Below are 14,606 nucleotides of genomic sequence, written 5' to 3'. Positions count from 1 at the left end.
CCTGCGCCAACATTCAATACGATCATGGCTGATCATCCACTTGAGTGAGTCTGTGTGAGTGAGTGAGTGAGTCTGTGTGAGTGAGTCTGGGTCCCCCACACTATCCCCATATCCCTTTGTGTTATTGGTATTTAGAAATCTGTCAGTCTCTGCTTTAAACACACTCAATGACTGAGCTTCCACAGCCCTCTGGGGTAGAGAATTCCAAAGATTCACAACACTCACAGTGAGTAAAAAAATGTCTCCTCCGAGACCGGTCCTAAGTGGCTTCCCCCTTATTTTGAAATTGTGTCCACTGGTTCCAGACTCCCCAACCAGGGGAAACATCTCACCTGCACCCCCCCTGTCTATTCCTTTCAGTATTTTGTAGGTTTCATTGTGATCACTTCTCATTATTTGACACTAGAGAATACAGGCCAGGTTTCTCCAATCTCTCCTCTAAGGGCAGTCCTGCCATCCCCGGAACAAGTCTGGTGAACCTTTGTTGCCCTTTCCCTCTGGCGACAAGGGCAGTAAAACTGCACACAGTCCTCCAGCTGCGGTCTGACCAAGGTTCTACACAACAGGTACATTCTGGACAGTCTCACGGCTTTGCATTTATTTTATCCTGGATAGTATGGGGGAGGCGGTGGCCTAGTGGTATTGCCACTGGACGAGTAATCCAGAGACCCAGGTATTATTCTGGGGTTCGAATCCCACCAGGACAGATGGTGAAATTTTAATTCAATAAAAATTTGGAATTCAAAGTCTAATGATGACCATGGAACCATTGTCGATTGTTGTAAAAACCCATCTGTTTTACTAATGTCCTTTAGTGAAAGAAATCTGCCATCCTTACCTGGTCTGGCCCACACGTGACTCCAGAGCCACACAGATGTGGTTGACTCTTAACTGTCCCCCACTGTAATGACCTAGCAAGCCACTCAGTTCAAGGGCAATTATGAATGGGTAACAAATGCTGACCCAGCCCGTGATGCCTCCATCCCAAGAAAAGAGTTTTATCAGGTGGATCTAAAATGAATACATTTGTCTCTGTTCCATTGAGTCTACAGCACAGGGCCAGGCCAGTCGGCTCAATTGGTCTCTGTCAGTATTTATGTTCCGCATGAGCCTCCACCCAGCCCTCTTCATCTCCCTCTATTCCTTTCTCCCTTGTCAAGATACAGCTGTTCATGCAGCATTCATGCTGTTCACCTCAACCACTCACTGTGGTAGTGAGTTCCAGATTCTCACCACTCGCTGGGTAAAGAGGTTTCACTTGAAATCCCTATTGGATTATTGAACCCCTGAAAATGGATCGAAAATGCACGCAGCATTTGACAGAGATTGGATGAATTGTCAGCGCAGATGGGGCAGCACGGTGGTGCAGTGGTTAGCAGTGCTGCCTCACGGCGCCGAGGTCCCAGGTTCGATCCTGGCTCTGGGTCACTGACATGTGGAGTTTGCACATTCTCCCCGTGTTTGCGTGGGTTTCACCCCCACAATTGAAAGATGTGCAGGCTAGGTGGATTGGCCATGCTAAATTGCCCCTTAATTGGAAAAATGAATTGGGTACTCTAAATTTAAAAAAAAGAATTGTCAGCACGGATAGAGATAAATGTGTGTCCTGATAGACGTTACAGAGACTTGTTTGAAAGGGGACCAAGGCTGGAATCTAAATGTTGAAGGGTATTTGACATATTGGAATGCATGAAGCTCGGAAAAGATGATGGGATTGCTCCTGTTCATTAAGGATTACATTAGTTCAGGACAGAGAGATCAACTTAGCCTGAACGTTAAGGGTGTGGAATCAGCTTTGCTCGAGATAAGAACTAATAAGTTACAAGGTCTCTTGTGTGAGTAGTTAATGGGCCTCCTAACAGTAGTTACATTGTAGGTAGAGTGTACAGGAAGTATTAAATAAGGCTTGTAATTAATGTACCACAATAATCATGGGTGACTTTAGGCATCAGTTAGGACGATGAGCCTGACGAATATTAATCATGAGGAAGTGACACCACAATGAGAAACTGACATCACACATCAGCAAGGTGACCGATATCCTTCAGAGAGCAATCAGACAGTGATCGTGCCCCATTTAACCAATCAGGGACTGATCATGGGCTGCTTGGGCCAATCAGAACCACAGGAAACTACCAGCCATGCGTAGAGGTAGGTACTAGAAAGGGTTAATGAGCTACAATTCTCTGGAGCTCGGTGCACAACTCAACATGAAGTAAGAGGATAGACTTCAGTCAACAGAACAAGAGACAGCTCCACAGTCACCTGGAAGCTGAGAGCTGGTGATCCAGAGTGAACGGACTGATCCACTGCCTTTGTTAATTATTGTGATTTTGTACTTATTACAATTAACTTAATAAATTCTGTGACAATATTCTTGTACCTGGAATGGTCTGTAACTAGTCAGGAGCTGCAGGTAACTTTCACAACACAGTCTGACATGTAATTGATTTGAGTGTTACAATTGAGATTGGAGCCAAACCCGGATCTTGCAATAGGATCGAATTTCACATTTCATTTGGGTATCCTGCACTAACAGTGATGGCTTTTGTAAACTCCTTTTACAGGATATTAGAAGGGGAGGAGTTACAGACAGAAATTTCACACCAAACATATCAAGATGTGACAGAGTCACTCGATTCATGGGTGCTGAATATCATCGACCTTTGAATTTAGAATGAGAAATGTTTGTCTGTTCTTCTGCTGAAAGAGATTTTTAAACATCACTCAGTGTACAGACACTGAGCCAGGCTCATCCGAGTGAGGCATCACTAAAAAAATCCATTTTATATTTTGCAGCTCACTCAAAGATGGAAATTTCAGCACACATTTCTCCATCTTGTATTTTTTAATGTTTTGTTTGCCCGTTAAATATCCTTGCCCTCTGGATGTTTCATTACAGAACTCAGCTCGAAGACATCAAAACTTGTATCCGGCTTTGCCTGTGTGCCCCATTCATCAATTCAACTTTGCAGCAGCTCAGTCCCAGCTTTGGAAACATCTTCATCTTTCTGTGAGGCCCCGGCCCCATTGACTGTGACAGGGTTCATACTGTCTCCGTGAGATTGTTGATGTAAAGTCACGTCAGACCCACACTTCCCGATTTCCAATCCAATTTATTTAAAGGTCCCAGAAGTCTGACTCCAACCTTAAATGTTGTTCTGATCCTGTCAGTAACATTGTTTTGGAACTCACTAGTACCACCACATAGGCAGTCATCAACATGCATCATAAAGATGCCCGAGAGTTTCCTGCCTTCGTACCAATAAAGCACGGCAGCTTCTGCCTTCAGGTAGGGACAACCTGACTTGGACAAAACTGATCTAACTGAGAAGTGCCATACACTTGAAACATTGTTCAAAACATAGACAAACTTATTGAACTTCCAAAGTCTTCGATCTCCATCTGGCACCGTAGGTGGTTGCAGAAACACTGCCCTCTGGAGGTGATCACCCAGCGCAAATGCAGCTTTTATATTTCTTGACTGAAGGTTCCGAGAAAATGTCACGAAAAGGGCCAAAGAAATTTCAAAATTACCTTTCCCGCTGTGGGTGAGTCCACTCTGACCTCTTTCTCTCCGAAGACTTCTTCAAATTCCCGCGTCACTGACCTCACCTTGGGCCTTATAAGTTCCATCTGGTTGGACCTTTTCTGTGCAGATCCATCGATGTGATGATGCTGGCTGACCCCTATCTGGGACCTCTGAACACACGCCAAACTCTGTCCAACTGCCTAACTCTTTCTGTTTCACCTCCCGTACGCCTTTATCCCCTCATATTTTGGCAGCTACAAAACCCTCTCGGTCACGGGGACTTCAGTATCGCCCCCAAACATATCCTTGGTATAAAACCGACAATTCCCTGCCTGAAATGTTCCAGTTATTGAAATTGCATTGAATTGATGTCAAAGAAACAGACCAGAAACAGCTCCCTGAGGTTCTGAGGAGTCCCCAATGGTCAGTCAAACTGAACTAAACACGGGTGGTATAAAACAAACAATACTCACCCCGGTATCTGCTGTCCACGGGGACTTTCCTTTAATCAGAGCCGTCAGTGGATCCTGTTCCTGACACCAGGTTGTTTTGGGACAAATGTCACTCGGAGTCTAGAGTTGGGTAAAGTTTAGGAATCTTTATTACAAACATGCAGGGAATGCTTCAGCGAACCGAAGCACCTCAAGGAGTAGTTACAATAACACACGTTTATACACAGTACAGTTGCAGCTGTTTTGTCTGCAGGTTAGTGGGAAAGTACAGGACGTACTTTAGCACCTTGATACTGCCGATACTTCCAGTCAAGGATGTTGGGGTCCCTGTCGGGACAGGAGATGTGTTGGTGAAATTTTGGCAGTACACTCGAGGTTGGCCTGGTTGAAGTCCCCGGCCACGATGAACAAGGCCTCCGGGTATTCTGCTTCATTGTTATTTATAGCAGTGCGGTGTACAATTCATCAAGCGCCTTCTTCACTTCCGCCTGGGGTGGGATGTAGACCGCCGTGATGATGGCAGAAGAGAATTCCCATGGAAGGTAGTTTGGACGGCACTTCACAGTCGGGTATTCCAGATCCGGGGAGCAGTAGTTCGCCAGGGTCACCACGTCCGAGCACCAGGAGTTGGCGAGGAGACAAACACTTTCACCCACTCCAGGTTCAGTCCTGGATGTGATTAACAGCAGAATCTAACCCAACATCACTTGTGAACCCTTTGGTGTTTCAGCATGTTGGACGACTGAGTGAATCCCTCCCCACAGTGAGAGCAGGTGAATGGCTTCTTTCCAGTGTGAACTCGCTGGTGTCTCCGCAATCTGGATGATGTTTGAAACCTCTTTGTGCAGTGAGAGCAGCTGAACGGTCTCTCCTCAGTGTGAATGCGCTGGTGGGACATCAGTAGCTGAGCGCTTTTGAAACCCTTCCTGCAGTCAGAGCATTTAAAGGGCCTGCTCTTGGTGTGAGTGACATTGTGGCTACGCAGGTTGGATAATTGAGTGAATCCCATATCACACACAGAGCAGATGTATGGCTTCTCCCCGGTGTGAACTCGCTGGTGTCTCTGCAGGTGGGATAACTGAGTGAATCCCTTATCACACACAGTGCAGATGAACGGCTTCTCCCCGGTGTGAACTCTCTGGTGTCTCTGCAGGTGGGGTAACCGAGTAAATCCCTTATCACACACAGTGCAGATGAATGGTCTCTCCCCGGTGTGAACTCGCTGGTGGGTCTGCAGGTTGTGTAAATGAGTGAATCCCTTATCACACACAGTGCAGATGAATGGCCTCTCCCCGGTGTGAACTCGTTCGTGTCTCCGCAGGCTGCCAATGTCAGTGAATCCCTTATCACACTGAGAGCAGGTGAAAGGCCTCTCTCCAGTGTGGACTCTTTCGTGTCTCCGCAGGCTGCTAATGTCAGTGAATCCCTTATCACACACAGTGCAGATGAAAGGCCTCTCCCCGGTGTGAACTCGTTCGTGTCTCCGCAGGCTGCCAATGTCAGTGAACCCCTTTTCACACACAGTGCAGATGAATGGCCTCTCCCCAGTGTGAATACGTTCGTGTCTCCGCAGGCTGCCAATGGCAGTGAATCCCTTTAAACACTGAGAGGTGAAAGGTCTCTCTCCAGTGTGACTGTGTTGATGCCTTTCCAGCTCGTGTGGGGCTGTGAATCCCTTCCCACAATCCTCACATTTCCATGGTTTCTCCATAGTCCAGGTGATCTTGCATCTCACCGCGTTGGCCAATCAGTGAAGCCTCGTCCACACACACAACACCTATACAGTCTCTCCCTGCTGTGAATGGTGTAGTACTTTTTCAGACTGTGTCACTGGTTAAAGCTCTTTCCAGTCAGTGCTCTGAAACAGTCTCACACGGGTGTGTGTGTGTGTGTCTCAGTGCTCTTCCAGACACACTAATGTTTAAAATCTCGTGAAGCAGACAGAATAGACAAACATTTCTCCTTCTAGATTCAAAGGCCGATGATCCCAAGAATTGAGTTACTCAGTCAGTTCTTGATGTGATATTTAGTTTGCGATATCGGCCTCAAACTCCTCTCGTTCGAACTTCCTGCAAACAGATTTTACAATAGTAATCATTGTCAGTACAGGATAGAAACTCAGAACAGACAATTCTAGTTTATATCGAACATTCTTTCCTCTCTCTTCCCCTGAAATGCTGTAAATCTCAATCCCACACACTCCAAGGCAGGCCAGCAGCACGGTTCAATTCCCGTAATAGCCTCCCCGAACAGGCGCCAGAATGTGACGACTAGGGGCTTTTCACAGTACCTTCATTTGAAGCCTACTTGTGACAATAAGCGATTTTCATTTCATTTTCATTGTATCTAATATTCACCCTCCCAATTCTCCTGAAAGTGCTGATTCAGGCTCATTGACAGATCCAAGCTCACTGCTTCCTGTCCTGGACACAGAGACCTGAAAATCTTCATGCAGGCTGCCAGACAGATATATGTCGATATTACTGGATGAAAAATGTGTGTAATATACAGATTGTATTCACTTATTTTCCCTCCCAGTTTTCGTGAAGGCGCTGATCAACAAATCTAAACTCGCTAAAACCTGTACAAGAGTAGAGAATCTCCATATAAGTATATTTACTGATTAGAGGTAGGGAAATTCTGAGGAAGAATTTTATTTAGTCATGACAGGGAACTCACTGCCCACAAGGGTTGTGGAAGTCGAGATGATCAATAATTTAAAGTAAAATAGGATGGTCACGTGAAGAAAATAAACTTTCAGGTGAACAGGGATATCGAGGGGGAATGGGACTGACTGGATTGCTGTACAGAGAGTCAGCATTGAGTTGAGTTCCCAAATGGATTCTGTCAGTGCTGCAATGACTGTATGACTGGAAATATATAATGTAGGTACAGTACTACGTTACAAAAGTAGAAATAATAATCCATGTATTTTATTACAGAACCATCAATAATACCATACAATACATACCATATAACAACACTAGACATATCTCTGTCCAATATTAAATTTTTAAAAATTAATTTACGGGATGTGGACAATGCTGGTTAGGCCGGCATTTATTGCCCTTCCCCAGTTGCCCTTCCGAAGTAGTGGTGAGCTGCCTTCTTGAACTGCTGCAGTCCTGGAGGAGCAGGTACATCCCCTGTGCTGTTAGGGAGGGAATTCCAGGGTGTTGCCCCAGGGACAGTGAAGGAATAGCAATATATTTCCAAGTCACGGTTGTGAGTAACTTGGAGGAGAACTTCCAGGTGGTGAGCTTCCCAGGTTTCTGCTGCTCTTGTCCTTCTAGATGGTAGTGGTTGTGGGTTTGGAAGGTGCTGTCTGAGGAACCTTTATGAGTTACTGCAGTGTATCTTGTAGATGGTATACACAGCTGCTACTGTTTGTCGATGGTGGAAGGTTTGAATGTTTATGGAAGGGGGTGCAATCAATTAGGCTGCTTTGTCCTGGATAGAGTAGAGCTTCTTTGTTGTTGGAGCTGCACTCATCCAGCAAAGTGGAGCGCATTCGATTACACTCCTGACTTGTGCTTGTAGATGTCTGGTGGACAGGCTTTGGGGTATCAGGAAGCGTGTTACTCGTCGTAGGATTCCCAGCCCTTGATCTGCCCTGGTAGCTACAGTATTAATATGGCTAGTCCAGTTCAGTTTTTGATCAATGGTAACCCCCAGGATGTTGGTTGTGTGGGTGTCAGCGATGGGAATGCCACTGAATGTCAAGGGGTGGTAGTTAGATCCTCTCTTTTCGAAGATGGTCATTGCCTGGCACTTGTGTAGCGCAAATGTAACTTGCCACTTATCAGCCCAAGTCTAGATATTGTCCAGGTCTTACTAAATTTGGACATGGACTGCTTCATTATCTGAGGAGTTGAGAATGGTGCTGAACATTGTGCAGTCATCCGCAAACATCACCACTTCTCACCTTATGATGGAAGGGAGATCATTGATGAAGCAGCTGAAGATGGTTGGGCCTAGGATACTGTCCTGAGGAATTCCTGCAGTGATGTCATGGAGCTGATATGATTGACCTCCAATCACCACAACCATCTTCCTTTGTGCCAGGTATGACTCCAACCAGTGGAAAGTTATCCCCCGATTCCCATTGACTCCAGTTTAGCTGGGGCTCCTTGATGCCATACTCGGTCAAATGCTGCCTTGATGTCAAGGGGAGTCACTCTCACCTCACTTTTGGCATTCAGCTCTTTCGTCCAAGTTTGAACCAAGGATGTAATGAGGTCAGGAGCTGAGTGGCCCTGGCGGAACCCAAACTGAGCGTCCAGGAGCAGGTTATTGCAGAATAAGTGCCACTTAATAGGAACTTTGATGACTCCTTCCATCACTTTGCTGATGATGGAGAGTATTCCGACAGGGAAGTAATTGACTGGGTTTGATTTGGCCTGTTTACTGACCCCATCAATGCCAGCCATCTCCTGGAGAAACCAGCCCTTTAATTGTGAACATCCTTTTAGCCAGACAAATAAATGTGTCAAGCTGAGGGAGCAAAGGATGTCAATGTCTTTAAGAGAGAGACCTGGGCCAAGCTTTGCAGAGTCCGCACCCTCCATGGATTCACTTCCTTTCCCTTCAGTTGCTGCAAGTGACCAATTAAAGGTGAGAATGAGACTAGGGGGAGAAAAGAAAGTGTTTTACTCACAGATGTTGGAGACAGGAGTCTGTGTGAAGTTCAAGCTCATTCAGGGTTCAAGGAACAACAGCTTTGCTCCGCAGAAACCTCCTTTTCCAACTTCCGCATCTGATTGGCGGAGGGGCAGATCCTTTCCGGTCCTCCCAGTCTTTCCATTGGTCAACATCTGAGTGGAAAGGTCAGCGGAAGTGAGCTCTCCTGCGCGTGCGGAGCTTCCCCTCTCCCTGAGACATGCGCAGTCCCGGGTCAGGGCAGGGGGAACACCGACAGTCGGAACTGTCAGCCGGTTGCCTGGAAACCGTTTCGAGGATGTGTTGGGGAAGAGAGAACAAAGGGTGGGGACGGGGCTCGCGTGTCCGCGCGCCGGCGTGTGCGCACTAATGCATTGACGTCACCGCGGAGCGGATCGATTCCTATTGGCTGATTTAGAGGATGAGCTCCTTTGTGATGTCACAATGTGGAGGTTGGACAATGAGTTTCAGACTAAAACTTCCTCCTCTGGGCAACATCTGGGAATCAAATCAATGTCTCCCCCTTTCATAAAGTCATAATGTGGAGACCGGCGTTGGACTGGGGTGGGCACAGTAAGAAGTCTTACAACACCAGATTAAAGTCCAACAGGTTTGTTTCGATGTCACTAGCTTTGGAGCGCTGCTCATTCACCTGAGGAAGGAGCAGAGCTCCGAAAGCTAGTGACATCGAAATAAACCTGTTGGACTTTAACCAGAAGTTCATAAGATATAGGAGCAGAATTAGGCCATTTGGCCCATCGAGTCTGCTCTGCCATTCGGTCATGGCTGATCTCATCCTGGCCTTATCTCCACTGTCCTGAGAGTTCTTCAGAATCATTGAACCCGATTAAAAATCTGTCCAACTCTAAATTTACTCACTGTCCCAGCTCCACCGCACTCTGGGGTAGTGAATTCCACATATTCACAGCCCTTGGTAGAAACAGTTTTTCTTCAACTCTGTTTTGATTAGGGCAGCACTGTGGACCAGTGGTTAGCACTGCTGTCTACGGTGCTGAGGACCTGGGTTCGATCCCGGCCCCGGGTCACTGCCTGTGGAATTTGCACTTTCTCCCCGTGTCTGCGTAGGTTTCACCCCCACAACCCAAAGATGTGCAGAGTTGGTGAATTGGTCACACTAAATTGCCCCTTAATTGGAAAAAAAAATAATTGGTTACTCTAAAAAAATTTTTTTTTAAATTAAAACTGTTTTGAATTTGCTACCGCTTACCGTAAGACTATTACCTCTCGTTCTGGAATGCCCCACAAGAGGCAGCAGCCGCTCCAAGTCTACTTTATCTTTCCATTTCTTTTCTCATCCTGAGGGGTCATTGGTAACTTGCAGCAACTGTAGAGAAAGGAAGTGAATCTAGTCTGTATGTTCCACACATTTTGAGTTCAGTAATATAGACATATTTATGTCTGGCAGTCTGCATGGAGATTTTCAGGCCTCTCCAAGATGGGAAGCAGTGAGCAGGGATCTGTCAGTCAGCCTGAATCAGCACCTTTAGAGAATTAGGAGGATGAACATTACAGAGTGAGAATGGAGGGAAGTGTGTGTTGGATGGAAACTAGAATTGCCTGTTCTCAATTTCCATTTATAAATTCCTTTTACAGGATATTAGATGAAGATTTGCAGAAAAAAAACGAACGTCACTTCAGGATTTGGAAGAGTCACTTGGTTTATCAGGACCTGAATATCATCAGGAAAACTATCACTGCAAAAGACACATCTGGGGTTAAGGATTGCCAGTCAGGCGAAGGAACAGAATGGAAGTAAACACAGGAATGAAGAATCACATTGGGCTGGTACCAGGAGAATTGAGTGACAACTTCAGCGACAAAACCATGGAGTGTGATTTTTGATTGTCTTAAAAGTAAAAGGGCAACATTCTATTTATAGTTCAAGGGATACGTTCCCTATAAAAATAGTGTTAAGGCATTGTTGCTTCTAGTTTGTTGCAGTAAAAATCATAAAACATGATGTTTTTGTCTTATGACTCATTAATTTGTTCACTGGGTATAGAATTTATCTTTTAAAATTCCTGATCTTTTCAGAGATCTTACACAGTTGGTTTTGAGTCACAAGTTTCAACTTCCCATTCAGCCTCAGGCAACTTGCTGTCTCTTTGTTGCTCATGTCAATGACAGCCCAGTAACAGAGCTGAGGGCTGGAGATGCTGTGACCCATTGTAGGAGCTGGGATCAGTAGAAAGAAGAACCGTTGTTTCTGGTTGAGCTTTGTGTGAGGTGTCTGACCATGATGATATATGCAATAGCTAACCAGGTAATATGTTGTGATGAGGGTTTAGAAACAGACCCTGGGTAGACGAGTTCAGTGAAGCTGTGGGCTCGTCAGCTGTCCAGTGAAACCAGGCATCCAACAGCCACAGAGACCTGTAATAATGGGCACTGGGTTTAATCCTGTTCTGTATTAAACAGAAGACCTAGTTGATACTGGGTGATTGTGATATAGTTAATCTTACCCTTTATTCAAAATTGAATAACATTGATTCAAGTAAAGTAACTACCATGTCAATCTGTCAGTAAAGTGGTGTCAGTTCATGCAGATCCATGTCTGAACTCAATTCCATTACTTATTTTTGTTACTGACTAGACTGTCTCTCTCTTCTCTCCTCTCTCTCTCCTGCCTCTCTCAGTCTCTGGTGCTCCTTTCTCTCTGGTGCCTCTCACTCCCTCTGCTTCCTCTCTCTCCCTCTGTCTCTCTCAGCTGCCAATCACTCTCTCTCTTCCGTGCTTAGGAAGGCAGGTGGGATAGTTTCCTTTGGTAGCCGAGGGCTGAGATTATGAGAACAGGGAGATTGTGCTGGAACTGCATCAAACACCAGTTAGACCACAGCCATATTACATGAAGGATGTGATCACACGAGAGAGACGGCAGAGGAGATTTATTTATTTATTTATTTAAATTTAGAGTTCCCAATTAATTTTTCCAATTAAGGGGCAATTTATTTTGGCCAATCGACCTACCCTGCACAACTTTGTGTTGTGGGGGCGAAACCCACGCAAACGGGGGGAGAATGTGCAAACTCCGCACGGACAGTGACCCAGAGTCGGGATCGAACCTGGGACCTCATGCTGCCTGCTGCAGAGGAGATTTATGATGATGTTACCAGGGATGGAGAATTTTAACTGTGAGGAAATATTGGATCTCCCCAGTGTGAATTCGCCGGTGTACAGTGAGTTGCTCCGATCGCATGAATCTCGTCCCACAGTGAGAGCACCTGAACGGTCTCTCATCAGTGAACAAGCTGATGGGGCATCAGTTCCCCGGACGTTTTATAGAATTTCCCACAGTTTAGACATTTGAAAGGTCTGTCTTTAATAATAATCTCTTGTCACAAGTAAGCTGACATTAACATTGCAATGAAGTGAAAAGCCCCGAGTCGCCACATTCTGCCGTCTGTTCGGGTACACGGAGGGAGAATTCAGAATATCCAAATTACCCAACAGCACGTTAGATAAACTCGGTCAGTTCTCACTGGAACGACGGAGGTTGAGAGGCGAGCTGATAGAGGTTTACAAGATTATGAGTGGTATGGACAGAGTGGATAGTCAGGTGCTCTTTCCTAGGGTAGGAGAGTCAAGTACTCGGGGACATAGGTTTAAAGTGCACGGAGAAAAGTTCAGAACAGATGTGCGGAGCAGGTTTTTTACACAGGGTGGGAAATATATGGAACGTGCTGCCTGGGGAGGTGGTGGGAGCCGGTACCGTCGCGGCATTTTAGGGACATCTAGATAAATATATGAATAGGGTGGGAATGGAAGGATATGGACTCCATAAGTGCAGACAGTTTTAGTTTAGGCAGATACCAGGGTCGGCGCAGGCTTGGAGGGCCGAAGGGCCTGTTCCTGTGCTGTATTGTTCTGTTTTTTTTTTAAATTTAGAGTACCCAATTCACCTTTTCCAATTAAGGGGCAATTTAGCATGTTCAATCCACCTACCATGCACATCTTTTGGGGCGTGGGGGTGACACCCACGCAAACACGGGAAGAATGTGGAAACTCCACACGGACAGTGACCCAGAGCTGGGATTGAACCTGAGACCCTGGCGCTATGAAGCAACAGTGCTACCCACTGTGCTACTGTACCACCCCAATATGATCCCACTAGTATTTCAGCAAGGCGGATGACTGCATGAATCCCTTCCCACAATCAGATGAATGGCCTCTCCCCAGTGTGACTTCGCTGGTGGACAGTGAGTTGAGATGATCGCCTGAACCCAGTCACACAGCGAGAGCACCTGAACGGTCTCTCATCAGTGTGAATATGTTGATGGGCCATCAGCTCCCAGGAGACTTTATAACATTTCACATAGTCTGGGCATTTAAAATGTCTCCCATCAGTGTGAACATGTTGATGGTACATCCGTTTTCCAGAGCTTTTAAAGAACTTCCCACAGTGCAGACATTTAAAAGGTATTTTGTCAGTGTGAACTCGCTGGTGTCTCAGCAGGGTGGATATATGAGTGAATCCCTTCCCACACTCAGTGCAGGCAAATGGTCTCTCCCCGGTGTGAACTCGCTGCTGTTTCAGTCGCTTGGATGAATCAGTGAATCCTTTTCCACACACACAGCAGGTGAACAGCTTCTCTCCAGTGTGAACCCGCTGTTGTGTCAGCAAGTTTGATGACCAAGTAGATCTCTTCCCACTCACGGAGCAGATGAATGGTCTCTCCCCAGTGTGAGTGCGTCGATGAGTTTCCAGCTCAGACGGGAAACCAAATGCCGCCTCACAATCCCCACATTTCCACGGTTTCGCGCCAGTGTGAATGCGCTTGTGTCTTGACAGGCCAGAAGATTGGCTGAAACCTCGCCCACACACACAACACATGTATGGTTTCTCTCCACTGTGAACGGTGTTTTTTCCTTCCATGTGAATTGATGGAATTCCCTGCCCAGTGAAGCAGTTGAGGCTCCTTCATTCAATGTTTTCAAGATAAAGATAGATAGTTTTTTGAAGAATAAAGGAATAAAGGGTTATGGTGTTCTGGCGAGAAAGTGGAGCTGAGTCGACAAAAGATCAGCCATGATCTCATTGAATGGCGGAGCAGGCTCGAAGGTCCAGGTGGCCTACTCCTGCTTCCAGTTCTTATGTTCTTATATTATGTTCAAAACCTGTGAGGCCGGCACTAGGAAAAGGTGACCTTGAAAACTGCCAGATTTTCACAAAAGAACAACTGATTCACTGATGTCGTTCAGGGAAGGGAACCTTCCGCAGGTCTGGACCAGAAAAGTTTCAGGCCTCTGTGGTGGGAGGAGAGTGAGAAAAGATTGAGAGCAGAGGCGGAGAAGGAGAGGGAATTTATATTTCCAAAATTCAACCAGAACATTGACAGAATCTCCCAAACCTTCAACCTCTGCCTCCTTGAAGGACCAAGATATCAGGTCTGTGAACACCATCACATCCAGGTTTCCCTCCAAGGCACACACAGTTCTGACAGTAAGTAATGGGTGAGCAGAAACTTTCTCCACTTCAGTATTGGGAAGACATTGCGTTCAGCCCCTGTAACAAACTCCTTTATTAGCCACTGACTCCATCCCTCACCCTGGTCATTGTTTTGAGATTGAGATTGAAAGACATTGTCCAAATGGTTGGTGTGATATTTGACCCCGTGACTTGCTCCCAACCACATATTTACATCATCTTGAAGACTGGATTCCACCTCAGTAACATTGCCTGACTCCACCCAAGGCTCAGAGCATCTGTTGCTAAAACTCTGATCTATTCCTTTGTTATCTCTGAGAGATCTATGATCCTCAAATTGATACTTCCTGAGTATTCCTGATTTTATTTACTCTGTCTTAGGTGGCATCACCTGAAGGTGCCAAGACCTCAAGACTTTGTAAGGTGCACCTTGTACACCACCTTCAGCGGTATCAGCCCCAGCCTCACACACAAAATCGAGGCGTTTAGCCTCCGCAGCACACACCCCTCCTCCAGC

The 14,606-nt window shown here is 46.1% G+C and overlaps 1 protein-coding gene and 1 long non-coding RNA gene across 2 annotated transcripts; one reads left to right on the top strand and one right to left on the bottom strand.

The window, feature by feature from the left end:
* Positions 1–4,110: 4,110 nt before the first annotated feature.
* LOC140420152 (uncharacterized) lies at positions 4,111–8,827 on the bottom strand. Its single transcript, XM_072504174.1, has 2 exons — positions 8,642–8,827; positions 4,111–6,053 (listed from the first exon to the last, which is right to left on the bottom strand). The coding sequence occupies exon 2, from the start codon at positions 5,693–5,695 to the stop codon at positions 4,688–4,690; it is 1,008 nt and encodes a 335-aa protein (XP_072360275.1). The 5' UTR covers positions 5,696–6,053; positions 8,642–8,827; the 3' UTR covers positions 4,111–4,687.
* An 8-nt stretch (positions 8,828–8,835) lies between these two features.
* On the top strand, positions 8,836–10,624 carry LOC140420153 (uncharacterized). The gene is made up of 2 exons (XR_011946208.1): positions 8,836–8,967; positions 10,258–10,624. It is a non-coding gene; the product is annotated as an uncharacterized lncRNA (long non-coding RNA).
* The last annotated feature ends 3,982 nt before the right edge of the window (positions 10,625–14,606 follow it).

This window comes from Scyliorhinus torazame, chromosome 5, assembly GCF_047496885.1.
Source record: "Scyliorhinus torazame isolate Kashiwa2021f chromosome 5, sScyTor2.1, whole genome shotgun sequence".
Lineage (NCBI taxonomy): Eukaryota > Metazoa > Chordata > Chondrichthyes > Carcharhiniformes > Scyliorhinidae > Scyliorhinus > Scyliorhinus torazame.
This window is presented reverse-complemented; position numbering and strand designations above follow the sequence as displayed.